Source organism: Babylonia areolata, chromosome 28 (genome assembly GCF_041734735.1).
Source record: "Babylonia areolata isolate BAREFJ2019XMU chromosome 28, ASM4173473v1, whole genome shotgun sequence".
Classification (NCBI taxonomy): domain Eukaryota; kingdom Metazoa; phylum Mollusca; class Gastropoda; order Neogastropoda; family Buccinidae; genus Babylonia; species Babylonia areolata.
In genome coordinates, this window is record NC_134903.1 from 3,926,885 (window position 1) to 3,940,816 (window position 13,932).

Consider the following 13,932-nt stretch of genomic DNA (forward strand, 5'->3'; position numbering starts at 1 on the left):
TGACTGGAGGCAGGGTAAAACCCAGAGTAATGCCTTGATGTGTGACCACAAATGACTGGGTGTGATTGGAGGCATGGTACAACCCAGAGTAATGCCTTGATGTGTGACCACAAATGACTGATGGTGATTGGAGGCAGGGTAAAACCCAGAGTAATGCCTTGATGTGTGACCACAAATGACTGGGTGTGACTGGAGGCATGGTACAACCCAGAGTAATGCCTTGATGTGTGACCACAAATGACTGATGATGACTGGAGGCAGGGTAAAACCCAGAGTAATGCCTTGACGTGTCACCACAAATGACTGATGGTGATTGGAGGCAGGGTAAAACCCAGAGTAATTTCTTGACGTGTGACCACAAATGACTGGGTGTGATTGGAGGCAGGGTAAAACCCCAGAGTAATGCCTCGATGTGTCACCACAAATGACTGTGTGTGACTGGAGGCAGGGTAAAACCCAGAGTAATGCCTTGATGTGTCACCACAAATGACTGGGTGACTGGAGGCATGGTAAAACCCAGAGTAATGCCTTGATGTGTCACCACAAATGACTAGGTGATTGGAGGCAGGGTAAAACCCAGAGTAATGCCTTGATGTGTCACCACAAATGACTGATGGTGATTGGAGGCAGGGTAAAACCCAGAGTAATGCCTTGATGTGTGACCACAAATGACTGGGTGACTGGAGGCAGGGTAAAACCCAGAGTAATGCCTTGATGTGTGACCACAAATGACTGATGGTGATTGGAGGCAGGGTAAAACCCAGAGTAATGCCTTGATGTGTGACCACAAATGACTGATGGTGATTGGAGGCAGGGTAAAACCCAGAGTAATGCCTTGATGTGTGACCACAAATGACTGATGGTGATTGGAGGCAGGGTAAAACCCAGAGTAATGCCTTGATGTGTGACCACAAATGACTGATGGTGATTGGAGGCAGGGTAAAACCCAGAGTAATGCCTTGATGTGTCACCACAAATGACTAGGTGATTGGAGGCAGGGTAAAACCCAGAGTAATGCCTTGATGTGTGACCACAAATGACTGGGTGTGACTGGAGGCATGGTACAACCCAGAGTAATGCCTTGATGTGTGACCACAAATGACTGATGGTGACTGGAGGCAGGGTAAAACCCAGAGTAATGCCTTGATGTGTCACCACAAATGACTAGGTGATTGGAGGCAGGGTAAAACCCAGAGTAATGCCTTGATGTGTGACCACAAATGACTAGGTGATTGGAGGCAGGGTAAAACCCAGAGTAATGCCTTGATGTGTGACCACAAATGACTGATGGTGATTGGAGGCAGGGTAAAACCCAGAGTAATGCCTTGATGTGTGACCACAAATGACTGATGGTGATTGGAGGCAGGGTAAAACCCAGAGTAATGCCTTGATGTGTGACCACAAATGACTGGTGGTGACTGGAGGCAGGGTAAAACCCAGAGTAATGCCTTGATGTGTCACCACAAATGACTGGGTGACTGGAGGCAGGGTAAAACCCAGAGTAATGCCTTGATGTGTCACCACAAATGACTAGGTGATTGGAGGCAGGGTAAAACCCAGAGTAATGCCTTGATGTGTCACCACAAATGACTGATGGTGATTGGAGGCAGGGTAAAACCCAGAGTAATGCCTTGATGTGTGACCACAAATGACTGGTGGTGACTGGAGGCAGGGTAAAACCCAGAGTAATGCCTTGATGTGTGAGTACAAACGACTGGGTGACTGGAGGCAGGGTAAAACCCAGAGTAATGCCTTGATGTGTCACCACAAATGACTAGATGATTGGAGGCAGGGTAAAACCCAGAGTAATGCCTTGATGTGTGAGTACAAACGACTGGGTGACTGGAGGCAGGGTAAAACCCAGAGTAATGCCTTGATGTGTCACCACAAATGACTAGGTGATTGGAGGCAGGGTAAAACCCAGAGTAATGCCTTGATGTGTCACCACAAATGACTGATGGTGATTGGAGGCAGGGTAAAACCCAGAGTAATGCCTTGATGTGTGACCACAAATGACTGGTGGTGACTGGAGGCAGGGTAAAACCCAGAGTAATGCCTTGATGTGTGAGCACAAACGACTGGGTGACTGGAGGCCAGTCCAGAATGACCCTGGGGTAAAAACCAGCATGGAGTAGTTTGACAATGTTACACCGACTTTCAACACAGCCGATAATTTCCTCTGTCAGAAACCAGCTTTCCTCTGACTCACTTCACAGCAAGTCATCAAAGAATCAGTATCACTATCAGTATCAGTAGCTCAAGGAGGCGTCACTGCGTTCGGACAAATCCATATACGCTACACCACATCTGCTAAGCAGAAGCCTGACCATCAGCGTAACCCAACGCGCTTAGTCAGGCCTTGAGAAAAAAAGAAAGAAAAGAAAATGAATAGAAAACAAACAAAAAATAATAAAAAATAAAAAAGCAAAAGAATATTTAAATATATTAAGAAAAAGAAGAGAAAAAAGATTGAACAATAAAGAAGTAAATGAATAATTAAATATGTTCAGAAAAAAGAAAGAAAAAAAGAATCGGACAATATAAACCCCTCCATATCCCTCCCTCCCACTGAAAATGGAGTGTGGCTGCCTAAATGTGATAGGGTAGAAAAAAAAAAAAAAAAACCCAGTCATAAACATGAAGTCCAATGATGGATACAAGTAAACATGAACGCTGAACCTGAACGTTTAAAAGCGAACTGATCACAGCCAAGCGCACTTCTACTTTCTGAAAACTCCCAAGATATCACAGTGAAGAATTAACCCTTTCACCGCCAGTCAATTCTGAGTACAAAATTTCCTTGTGGTATAAACACAGAAAAGACAGTGGCTAAGAATAGCTGGGAATTCCCCTTGCAATGTACAGAAAATACGGCCTATCCAACCACCGAACATTAAGAGCAGTAGGTTCACGGATAACAGACCAATGAATGGTCACCTTTCAGTGACATGGGTCCTCTACTACGCCTGTGCATAAATGCGAGCTTGGCAGTGAAAGGGTTGAAAGGATAAGGTTCAAGGTCCCATAACCCTTCATGGCCGTCGGGAGCATCCATCCAGCCACATACACTGTTTTCATGACTCGGCATAGAAAGGCAAGGCTGAATCCTCTCAATCCATCATTTTTAACCATTCCCAACCCGAAGTCAGGTTCCCATTCACACCTGGGCGGAGTGAGGAAATGTGCAGTGAAGTACCTTTCCCCAGGACACGACACCAGGCCTCAAACCCTGATCACTGGTGAACACTGGATCAGAAGTCCAACGCCTGACTGAATCTTCCATGGCGCCCCTTAATCTCACAGTGACGGGTGTCGTGGCCGAATGATTAGAGCACCAGATTCTCGCTCAAGTGTCCTGTGTTCGATCCCAGTTTCGAGGCACCTGATGGGTTAAGGGTTGAGATTTTTTATAATTCCCAGGTCAACATATCTGTAAGTGCCTGAACCCCCTTCGTGGTGTATACACAAGCAGAAGATCAAATACACACGTTTAAGATTCTGCAATACTTGTCAGCATTCAGAGGGTTACGGAAACAAGAACATAATACCAACAACCACAAGCTCAGAAGTGGAGTATGGCTGCCTATATGGCAGGGGAGGAAGGAGGCGGGGGGAAGGTAAAAATAGTCCTACACACAAAAGCCCACTCCCACATACGAGAGAACATGGAAGCTTCAGCCTGAAAACACAGCAGAAAAAGAAGAATCTTGCAGTGAAAACGTACGGTCAAAAAAAAACAAAAAAAAAATCCTCTGCAGCACTCACCATCCTCAGGTCGACATAGGATCGGAACATCTTCCAGTTGCTGTTGTTCTCGATGTCGGCAAAGAGGGCGATTGCCTCCCCTGGCACGTAGCCGCGGCGCTCCAGGCGGAAGGTGGCCTCGATAGGCCCTGAGGCGCAGCACAGACAGCAGATCATCTTCTGGTTGTGGCCCTCCACCGGCATCTGGGGCAGTGGGGGGGAGGGGGGTGTTGTATTGCACTGGCTTACTAGTACTTTGGTTGTGTTGTGTTGTGTTGTGTGGTGTGGTGTGTTGTGTGTTGTTGTGTGTTGTGTTGTGTGGTGTGGTGTGTTGTGTTGTGTGTTGTTGTGTGTTGTGTTGTGTGTTGCTGTGTTGTGTTGTGTTGTGTTGTGTTGTGTGTTGTGTTGTGTTGTGTTGTGTTGTGTTGTGTTGTGTTGTGTTGTGTTGTGTGTTGTGTGTTGTTGTGTGTTGTGGTGTGTGGTGTGGTCTGTTGTGTGTCATGTGTCGTGTGTCGTGTCGTGTCGTGTTGTGTGGTGTTGTGTGGTGTTGTGTGGTGTTGTGTTGTGTGGTGTTGTGTTGTGTTGTGTTGTGTGGTGTTGTGTTGGGTTGTGTTGTTTGGTTGTGTGGTGTTGTGTTGTGTGGTGTTGGGTTGTGTTCGGTTGTGGTTGTTGTGTTGTGTTGGGTTTTGTTGTGTTGGGTTGGGTTGTATTGTACTGCACTGAGTTACTTTTTAGTCACAGCAGATTGAAGTGTGGTGGGGTGGGGTGGGGTGTGGTGTGGGTGGGGTGGTGGGGTGTGGTGTGGGTGGGGTGGTGGGGTGTGGTGGTGTGGTGTGGTGTGGTGTAGGTGTGGTGTGGTGGGTGGGGTGGGGTATGGAGTGGGGTGGGGTGGGGTGGTATGGTGTGGTGTGGGTGGGGTGGGGTGGTGTGGTATGGTGTGGTGTGGTGTGGTGTGGTGTGGGTGGGGTGGGGTGGGGTGGTGTGGTATGGTGTGGTGTGGTGTGGTGTGGGTGGGGTGGGGTGGTATGGTATGGTGTGGTGTGGTGGGGTGTGGTGGTATGGTGTGGTGTGGTGTGGTGTGGGTGGGGTGGGGAGGTATGGTATGGTATGGTATGGTGTGGCATGGTGTGGGTGGGGTGGTTGGTGTGGTGTGGGGCGGGTGGTGTGGTGTGGTGTGGCATGGTGTGGTGTGGCGTGGTGTGGGTGGTGTGGTGTGGTGTGGCATGGTGTGGTGTGGCGTGGTGTGGGTGGTGTGGTGTGGTGGGGGTTGGGGGGTGTGATGTGGTAGGAGGAGGTGGGGGGTTGTGTTGTGTTATGGTGTATTGTGTTGTGTTGTGTTGTACTGGATTACTTTTTTGCACGTTGTGTTGTGTTGCTCTTTAGTCCCAGCAGATTTCACTCACTGTTACCAGTCTGTGCTTTATTTTCTTCACATAAGCAATTATGTAGAAAAAAAAAACATCCATTTTGATAGGAAAACAAACACCGACAGTCAGAAAAATATAATAATAAAGGTGGTGCTGCACTGTAGCGATACGCTCTCAATGGAGAGAGCAGCCGACATTTCACAGAGAGAAATCCGTTGTGACAAACAGTAACAAACACAAATCAGTCGAGTACAGTACAGTACAGTACAGTACAGTACAGTACAGTACAATACAGTACAATGCAATCCAATGCAACACAACACAATTCAATTCAACACAACACAGCTTCATACAATACAATACGATAGAGTACAATACATTATAACACAATGCAACATAATACAATAAAATACAACGCAATACAGCACAACACAACACATTCCATTACAACACAATACACAACACAACCCAAACCAACCAAACACAACCCAACACATCACAATACATTACATTACATTACAGCACAACACAACACAACACAACCCAAACCAACACATCACAATTCATTACAGCACAACACAACACAGCACAGCACAGCACAGCACAGCACAGCACAACACAACACAACACAGCACAGCACAGCACAGCACAGCACAGCACAACACAACACAACACAACACAACACAACACAACACAACACAGCACAGCACAGCACAACACAACCCAACACATCACAATACATTACAGCACAACACAACACAACACAACACAACACAACACAGCACAGCACAGCACAGCACAACACAACACAACACAACACAACACACTTATCACCTGCAAACTGCGGTCGGCGTTCAGGTCCAGAATGCCGATGACGGTGAAGGCTCGCTTGCACGTGTTGTCGAACGTCCAGCGCTTGCTGATGATGGCTTTGACGGAGTAACGCACATAGCCATGGGCCCCCTCGAAGGACGAGGGCAGGTTGGGGGGCAGGACGAAACAGAAGGGGAATGTGTGACGTCCTCTAGGGAGCTTGGTCGTGTTGCTGCCCTGGTTCTGCCCTGAGGAGGTATATGAGCACATGTGTGTGTGTGTGTGTGTGGGGGGGGGGGGTCAGTGTATGTGCGTGGGGTTGGGACCCATTTTGGGGTCAAATGTCAATGTGGCCCAGAACCCCCGGTCCTTATACTACTACAGTGGTTAAGATGCTTATCCGCCAACACAGTATCCGTGAGGGCCTGGGTTCGCTTTTTCTTTTTTTTCTTCGTTCGTTGGCTGCAAGTCTCAGGTGCACTGAGTACATGCGTGGGCTTTTACGTGTATGACCATTCTTACCCTACCACGTAGGCAGCCATACTCTGTTTTCGGGGGGGTGTCTGGCTTCAAGTCCTGGTCTTGCCCTCTGTCCCGAGTTTGACAGGAAAATCAAACTGAGCGCTCGTCATTCGGTCAGAACGTCGTATCAAGTTATGGTGCCTAGAGCCTCGCTGACCACTAAGGCCATCTCAAGGCGATCGCCACGTTAGCATCTACTTCAGGTTCATTCGGACAGATGATAAACTGAGGTCGCAAATGCACACATAGTAGACACACTCATACACCCACATCCACACACACACACACACACACACACACACACACACACACACAACACACACCCATCCACTCATCCCCACCCCCTCACACACACACACACACACACACACACACACACACACACACACACACACACACACACACACACAGCTGCACTTCCACCCCACAGGGACTCACAGATGCCATAGAGGAGAACGTCCTGGTTGAAGTATGCCTCACTGGCAGAGTAGTGATGAATTTGTGTCCTCGTCGTCTCGTCTTCCGAGTCCGAGCCGTATGACCCTGTCGAATACTCCTCCGTCCAATGCACATAGGCCTTGCCTTCAAACCTCATTCGTACACCTGTGTCAAAACATCAACACCATCTATTAAAGATGTACACATAATAGCAACAAGCTTCAGTGCAAACAGGACTTGCCCTCAAACCTCAGACGTACACCTGTGTCAAAACAGCAACACCTTCAATTAAAGACATAGACGTTACAGCAACAAGCTCCAATTTTTCAAACCTCAGACGCACACTTGTGCACAAACCAAAACATCATCAACACCATCAATTAAAGATATACATGTAACAGCAACAAACTCCAGTGGAAATACACCTTGCCCACGGCTGTTGGCCCGAAAGCTTTTAGCTGGGCCAGTTTTCTCTGCTAAAAACAGTAAGATGAAACTGGCACGGCTAAACACCCGCGCAGTACCCCACTGAGCTGAATGGGTACACCGCGCGAGCACAGACGGTAATGCCAAGCCGGCCTCTTGTGTGAATGTGTGCCTTCATGTTTTACATTTATTTGCTTATTTATCATCATTGTTGTCTTTTTTTATTACTACTACCTTTTTATATTATAATTATTATTTATTTATTTATTTATGTAAGCTTATCTATTATTTATTCACTTTTCTCAAGGCCTGACTAAGCGCGTTGGGTTACGCTGCTGGTCAGGCATCTGCTTGGCAGATGTGGTGTAGCGTATATGGATTTGTCCGAACGCAGTGACGCCTCCTTGAGCTACTGAAACTGAAAACTGAAACTGAAACGGCCTCTTGTCTGTGCTTCACACACACACGCACAGACTGAGGCGGTGATATCGCCTGTCAGATTGAGCTTGGTGCATGGGCGGCAGGGACTTACACGTGACGGTACTCTTGAGATAACTGCTAATTATTAATGTTACACTGCCCACACACACGAAAGATTAAACTGGCTACAATTCACCTGTGAGAAGGGAGCGATTCAAAATGATACGTAAAACACACAAAACGTTGTTTTCTAAAACAGGCAAAAGTAAGAGAGAGATCAATGAAGAGTATAAATCCACTTCCTCTTCACATTGAGCACTTGAATAACGGAAGTTATCTGTTGGTAGAAAAGTTGTTTTTTTTATAAAATAAAATTAAAAAAACAAGCGAGTTTCAAGCAGTTCTCACATTTCTCACATACATATAAACAATTTCCACATACTGAGTACAACGTCAGGAAAAAAGCAAACAATGAGATTAACTACACACACACACACACACACACACACACACACACACACAAAATGACCTTTCATCCTTCATCATTTCATCACCCCCAAGTCCTGTGGCGACAGGCGAGCGACGAAACGACAGGTGTGGGTACACTGGCAGTCGCAGCCGCAGACCTGCACGCAGGCGGCTCAGGCCATAGGGTCGTTCTTCGTCGACAGGAGCAGCGATGGAGCTCGGCAGCCGTCTGAGCGTCTGAGCAGCCCTCTTTAGGAATGCACTGCTCACCTCCCTGGCATGAGGAAGGGGCTAGAAAAGGTGCCCTAAAAATTGCCTGCTCCATATCACCCTGGCCAGCATACCGCGGCTGGCGGGGACCCTACATCAGCGGTCGAAACAAAAAGAAAGAAAAGAAAAAAACAAGGATCGTTCCTCTCACCATTGGTGCTTGGAACATAAGGACTCTCCTGGACAGAGATAACGCGGACAGACCCCAAAGGAGAACGGCACTAGTTGCATCCGAACTCGCCAGATACAACATTGACATCGCAGCCTTGAGTGAGACTCGGCTTGCAGGCGAAGGCGAGCTCTGTGAACGGGGATCTGGTTACACCTTCTTCTGGAGTGGACGAGGAAGCGAAGAGCGACGTGAGGCTGGCGTTGGTTTTGCAGTAAAAACAGCACTTGTCAGCAAGCTAGCTGGAATCCCAAAGGGAGTCAACGATAGGCTTATGACCATGAAACTCCCACTGGCATCTGGCCAGAAGCACCTCACCATTGTCAGTGCCTACGCCCCAACCATGACCAACCTGGATGAAGTGAAGGCGAAGTTCTACGAGGACCTTCACTCTGTCATTGCTGCTATCCCTAAAGCAGACAAGCTCATCATTCTTGGGGACTTCAATGCTAGAGTTGGCTCTGACTACATCTCCTGGGATGGAGTGATTGGAAAGCACGGTGTGGGCCACTGCAACCCAAATGGATTGCTTTTGCTTCAGACTTGTGCAGAGCACGAACTGCTGATAACCAACACAGTTTTCTGCCTCCCTACCCGTAACAGGACGTCATGGATGCACCCACGCTCAAAGTATTGGCATCTCATCGATTACGTCATCGTCAGGAAAAGGGATAGGCAAGATGTACGTGTAACAAAGACCATGTGCGGCGCCGAGTGTTGGACAGACCATCGCCTTGTAGTCTCGAAGCTTAATATTCGAATCCAGCCCAAGAGACGCCCCCAAGGCCAGAAGGCTCCAAAACGGCTCAACATTGCTAAGCTGAATAATATAACCATCAAACAGTCCTTTGTGGAGCTGCTGGAAGATCGTCTGGAATCCGCCTCTCTGGACAACCAGAATGTGGAGTCTGACTGGAGGACCCTGCATGAGCTGATCTATAGTACAGCTTCAGAGACCCTGGGACCCATGACCAGAAAGCACAAAGACTGGTTTGATGAAAACTGTGATGAAATCAAGCAGCTTCTGGATGAGAAACGCCGTCTGCATCAAGCCTACCTGAGCAACCCAAAGTCCACATCAAAAAAGGATGCGTACGATGCCATCCGCAGGACTGTTCAGCAAAAGTTACGCCAGATGCAGGATAAGTGGCTGAGTGACAAAGCTGATGAGATCCAGGGATATGCTGACAGGCACGATATGAAGAGGTTCTATGATGCCTTAAAAGAAGTCTACGGCCCCACATCCTCAGGATCATCCCCCCTCCTCAGTGCAGATGGGAATACCTTGATCACCGAGAAGGAGAAAATTCTCGAACGCTGGGCTGAGCACTTCAACAGTGTCTTAAATCGCCCTTCCTCCATAAATGATGAAGCCATAGACCGTCTCCCACAAGTCCCCATCAACGAAGCACTGGACGATCCGCCAACACTTCTTGAGACCCAGAAAGCAATCCGTCTGCTATCCAGTGGCAAAGCACCTGGCTCAGACTCCATACCAGCAGAGGTCTACAAGGATGGAGGCACTGTGCTGACTGAGAAGCTCCATCAGCTGTACTCACTCATGTGGAAAGAAGAGACGATCCCCCAGGATTTCAAAGATGCATCTATCATTCACCTGTACAAGCGAAAGGGGAACCGGCAAGCCTGTGATAACCATCGGGGCATTTCCTTGCTCTCCATCGCAGGCAAGATACTTGCCAGGATCCTACTAAACCGCCTCACAGCACACCTTGACCAAGGTCATTTGCCTGAGAGCCAATGTGGATTCCGGAAAGAGCGCGGAACCACCGACATGGTGTTTGCTGCAAGGCAGCTGCAAGAGAAATGTCAGGACCAAATGCTGATCTGTTCTCCACCTATGTCGACCTCACTAAGGCCTTCGACACCGTGAGTAGAGAGGGACTGTGGAAGATCATGGCCAAGTACGGATGCCCTCGGAAATTTATTTCCTTGGTCAGCCAATTCCATGAAGGCATGCAGGCTCGAGTCCAGGACAGTGGCGAAACATCTGCTCCTTTTGCTGTCACAAATGGTGTCAAGCAAGGCTGCGTCCTGGCTCCAACGCTGTTCAGCCTCATGTTCTCTGCAATGCTTACTGATGCCTTCAGAGATGGCGATGTTGGAATCGGCCTAAAGTACCGAACAGATGGCAAGTTGTTTAACCTCAGAAGGCTTCAAGCAAAAACGAAGGTCATGACAGACATCATCAGAGACTTTTTGTTTGCTGATGATTGTGCCCTCAACGCTGGATCTGAAGCTGACATGCAACTCAGCGTCGACAAGTTTGCCACTGCCAGAAGGAACTTCGGCCTTACCATCAGCACAAGGAAAACTGAAGTTCTACATCAGCCAGCCCCAGGGAAACCCTACGTTGAGCCCAACATCACAGTCAACGGTCAGAGACTCAGTGCAGTGGAGCGGTTCACATACCTTGGCAGCACACTGTCACGAAATGCAACCATCGACGATGAAGTGAACGTCAGGACTGCAAGAGCAAGCGCAACTTTTGGCAGACTCAGTGCAAATGTCTGGAACAGAAGAGGCATTAGTCTTGAGACCAAGCTAAAGGTCTACAGAGCAGTAGTTCTCCCCACACTACTGTACGCCTGCGAAACTTGGACAGTGTACCAACGACATGCCAAGAAGCTGAACCACTTCCACACAACATGCCTCAGGAAGCTACTGAACATCAAGTGGCAAGACAGGACCCCAGACACAGAGGTGCTCGCAAAAGCCACCCTTCCCAGCATCTTCACCATCCTGATGCAGTCCCAGCTTCGCTGGGCTGGACACGTGGCGCGCATGCCAGACCATCGGCTGCCCAAAAGGCTCTTCTATGGCGAGCTGCAACAAGGGAAGAGATCACACGGAGGTCAGAAGAAGCGCTTCAGAGATACTCTGAAAGTCTCTCTTAAAGCGTTTGATATCAACCCTGACTCCTGGGAGGAATCTGCAGTGGACCGTGACAAATGGCGCGCTGCTGTGCACAAAGGTGCCAAGTTGTGCGAGGCCAACAGGACTGCTGCAGCTGTTCAGAAGAGGCAGGCCAGAAAGTCACGGGCAAACAAGCTCCCTGACAATGATATGCCTGTCTTTGTCTGCCCCAACTGTCAGCGAACATTTCGTGCACAGATTGGACTATTCAGCCATCTGCGCATTCACAGATAGATTCATGAGCATCCTCCCCCCCACCCCCACCACCACCCTCCCCCCATCCCCCAGCTGGATGACAACGATGGTCATCATCGATCTCTCGATGGACACACCACCACATCGGACAAAATAACACACAATTCCGAAACGAAACGAAACGAAAGTTTATTCAATAAGGCCATGGCCCCATTTGAAGGGGTGATTACATATTTTGTAAGAATAGATTTGCATATGAATATAATCTTACAACGTGTATGCTCAGAGCTCTGTTCTCTTTAACCAATCATGAAACTCCGTCGTTTTAATGACTTATAGATAAATATGGCAAGATTCGAAAAAACGTTAGCATTTGTAGAATACAGAAGTAATACTAACCGAAACTTACTTGGTCTGTTATAATATCTCAACGGAATATATATTTGTCTCAAATCATCTAATACAGGACAACATAATACGAAATGGACTTCAACTTCTTTTGCAGATCTACATACCGGACATACCATATCGTTTACAGTGCTGGGCTTGTGTCTTTTACTATGTACGTTGATATCAGATACACCAAAACGAAACCTTGTTAAAGCACATCTGATGACTCGGTTAATATTTTTTGCTAAATATGGTTCTGTGAAATGATTCCTTTTAAACAATCTGAACAAAGAAAATCTTTCACTATTTTGTACATGGTCGTTCCACCCCTGCCATCTACAGTCAACCATACGCTGTTTAAAGCAAACAAGAAAATCATGAACACATCCAACCCCTTGATTAAGCCATACAAATGCAAAACCATTACTACATAAACATTTTCGAATGCTAGTCACCCATGTTACCCTTCCCCTGGCATCCAAATCAAATAACACTTTATAAGCTTGAGCAGGCAATCTGCATTCATTCATTTGAACCAGTTTTAACCAATACCTAATACATTTTACATATGAATTAATATAAATCGGATACCTACCAAGCTCACCGTAAACTAAGTCATTTGGCGTTCTTCTGTCCACCTGCAAAAACCTCTTCATAGCAAACAAATGTAGTTTTTTTTATCTCGTACCCCTTATCCAACCCCCAAATCTCAGCACCGTACTGTACTATAGGCTGGGCTTGAACAAACAATTTAAAAAACAATCTAACAGAATTACTTTCAAACTTATATAATAATTGTAATATGCTCACGACCGCTCGTTTCCCTTTACTAACAAGGTTTCGACAAGCAAACGTAAAACTAAGTTTTGTGGAAAAGAATAAACCAAGATACTGATACGTATTTATGACAGAAATTTGAAGATTCCCCAAATACCATCGTTCATATGCAGCTAAATACCCACCCTTTCTGAAAACCACTACATTTGTTTTATCCATATTTACTTTAAGCTCCAACCTGTTTGCTGCTTTGTGTAAATTGTTTAACTGGTTTTGTAAACCAACTACAGTTTCAGACAATAAAACAATATCATCTGCAAACAATAATATGAATAACTCTATCAAATCGAAAGTAACACCATGTCTACCATTTTCTATAATTTCTAGGGCTAATTCATTGATAAACAAAGAAAATAAAACAGGACTACAAACATCACCCTGTTTAACCCCCTGTGTACATCTGATATACTCACTAAATTTAGCACCACATCTTATTTTAGCTTTAACCTCCTCGTACATACTTTTAATACAGCAATAAAGTTTACCTTTTATTCCATTTTTTTGTAAGAATCGGCCATAAAAGTTTTCTTGCTACTGAATCAAAGGCTTTTTCGAAGTCTATAAAAGCGACGTATAATTTTCGATTATGTGCAAACTGCTTTTGAACAGCTGCCATTAAAGTGAACATATGATCAATAGTACTGTAACCCTTCTTAAATCCAGCTTGGTATTCACTTGTCACGTTGTTCAATGTTATCCATTCAGTTAATCTTTCGTTAATAATGGAACCATATAGTTTACTTGCTATATCACATAACGATATCCCTCTATAGTTATTCGGCTCATTTCGTTCACCTTTTTTAAAGAGAGGAATGATAATTGACTCTGACCAGTTTTCAGGATAGATTCCCTGGTCAAACAAAACATTAAACAACTTGACAAGAAAAGTGATGGCAGGTTCACCAAAGTTCTTATAAAATTCACCAATCATTCCGTCCG

At 46.5% G+C, this 13,932-nt stretch overlaps 1 protein-coding gene across 1 annotated transcript in view; it reads right to left on the minus strand.

Annotated features, from left to right (window-relative positions):
- The window catches only part of LOC143301759 (arrestin domain-containing protein 3-like), a 35,322-nt gene that overhangs the window by 4,703 nt on the left and 16,687 nt on the right, over positions 1 to 13,932 (minus strand). Inside the window, exons 3-5 of the mRNA XM_076616147.1 lie at positions 6,885 to 7,049; positions 5,946 to 6,172; positions 3,766 to 3,948 (exon numbers count right to left, since the gene is read on the minus strand). Coding sequence (XP_076472262.1) covers positions 3,766 to 3,948; positions 5,946 to 6,172; positions 6,885 to 7,049 — 575 coding nt within the window. The remainder of the gene's footprint in view (positions 1 to 3,765; positions 3,949 to 5,945; positions 6,173 to 6,884; positions 7,050 to 13,932) is intronic.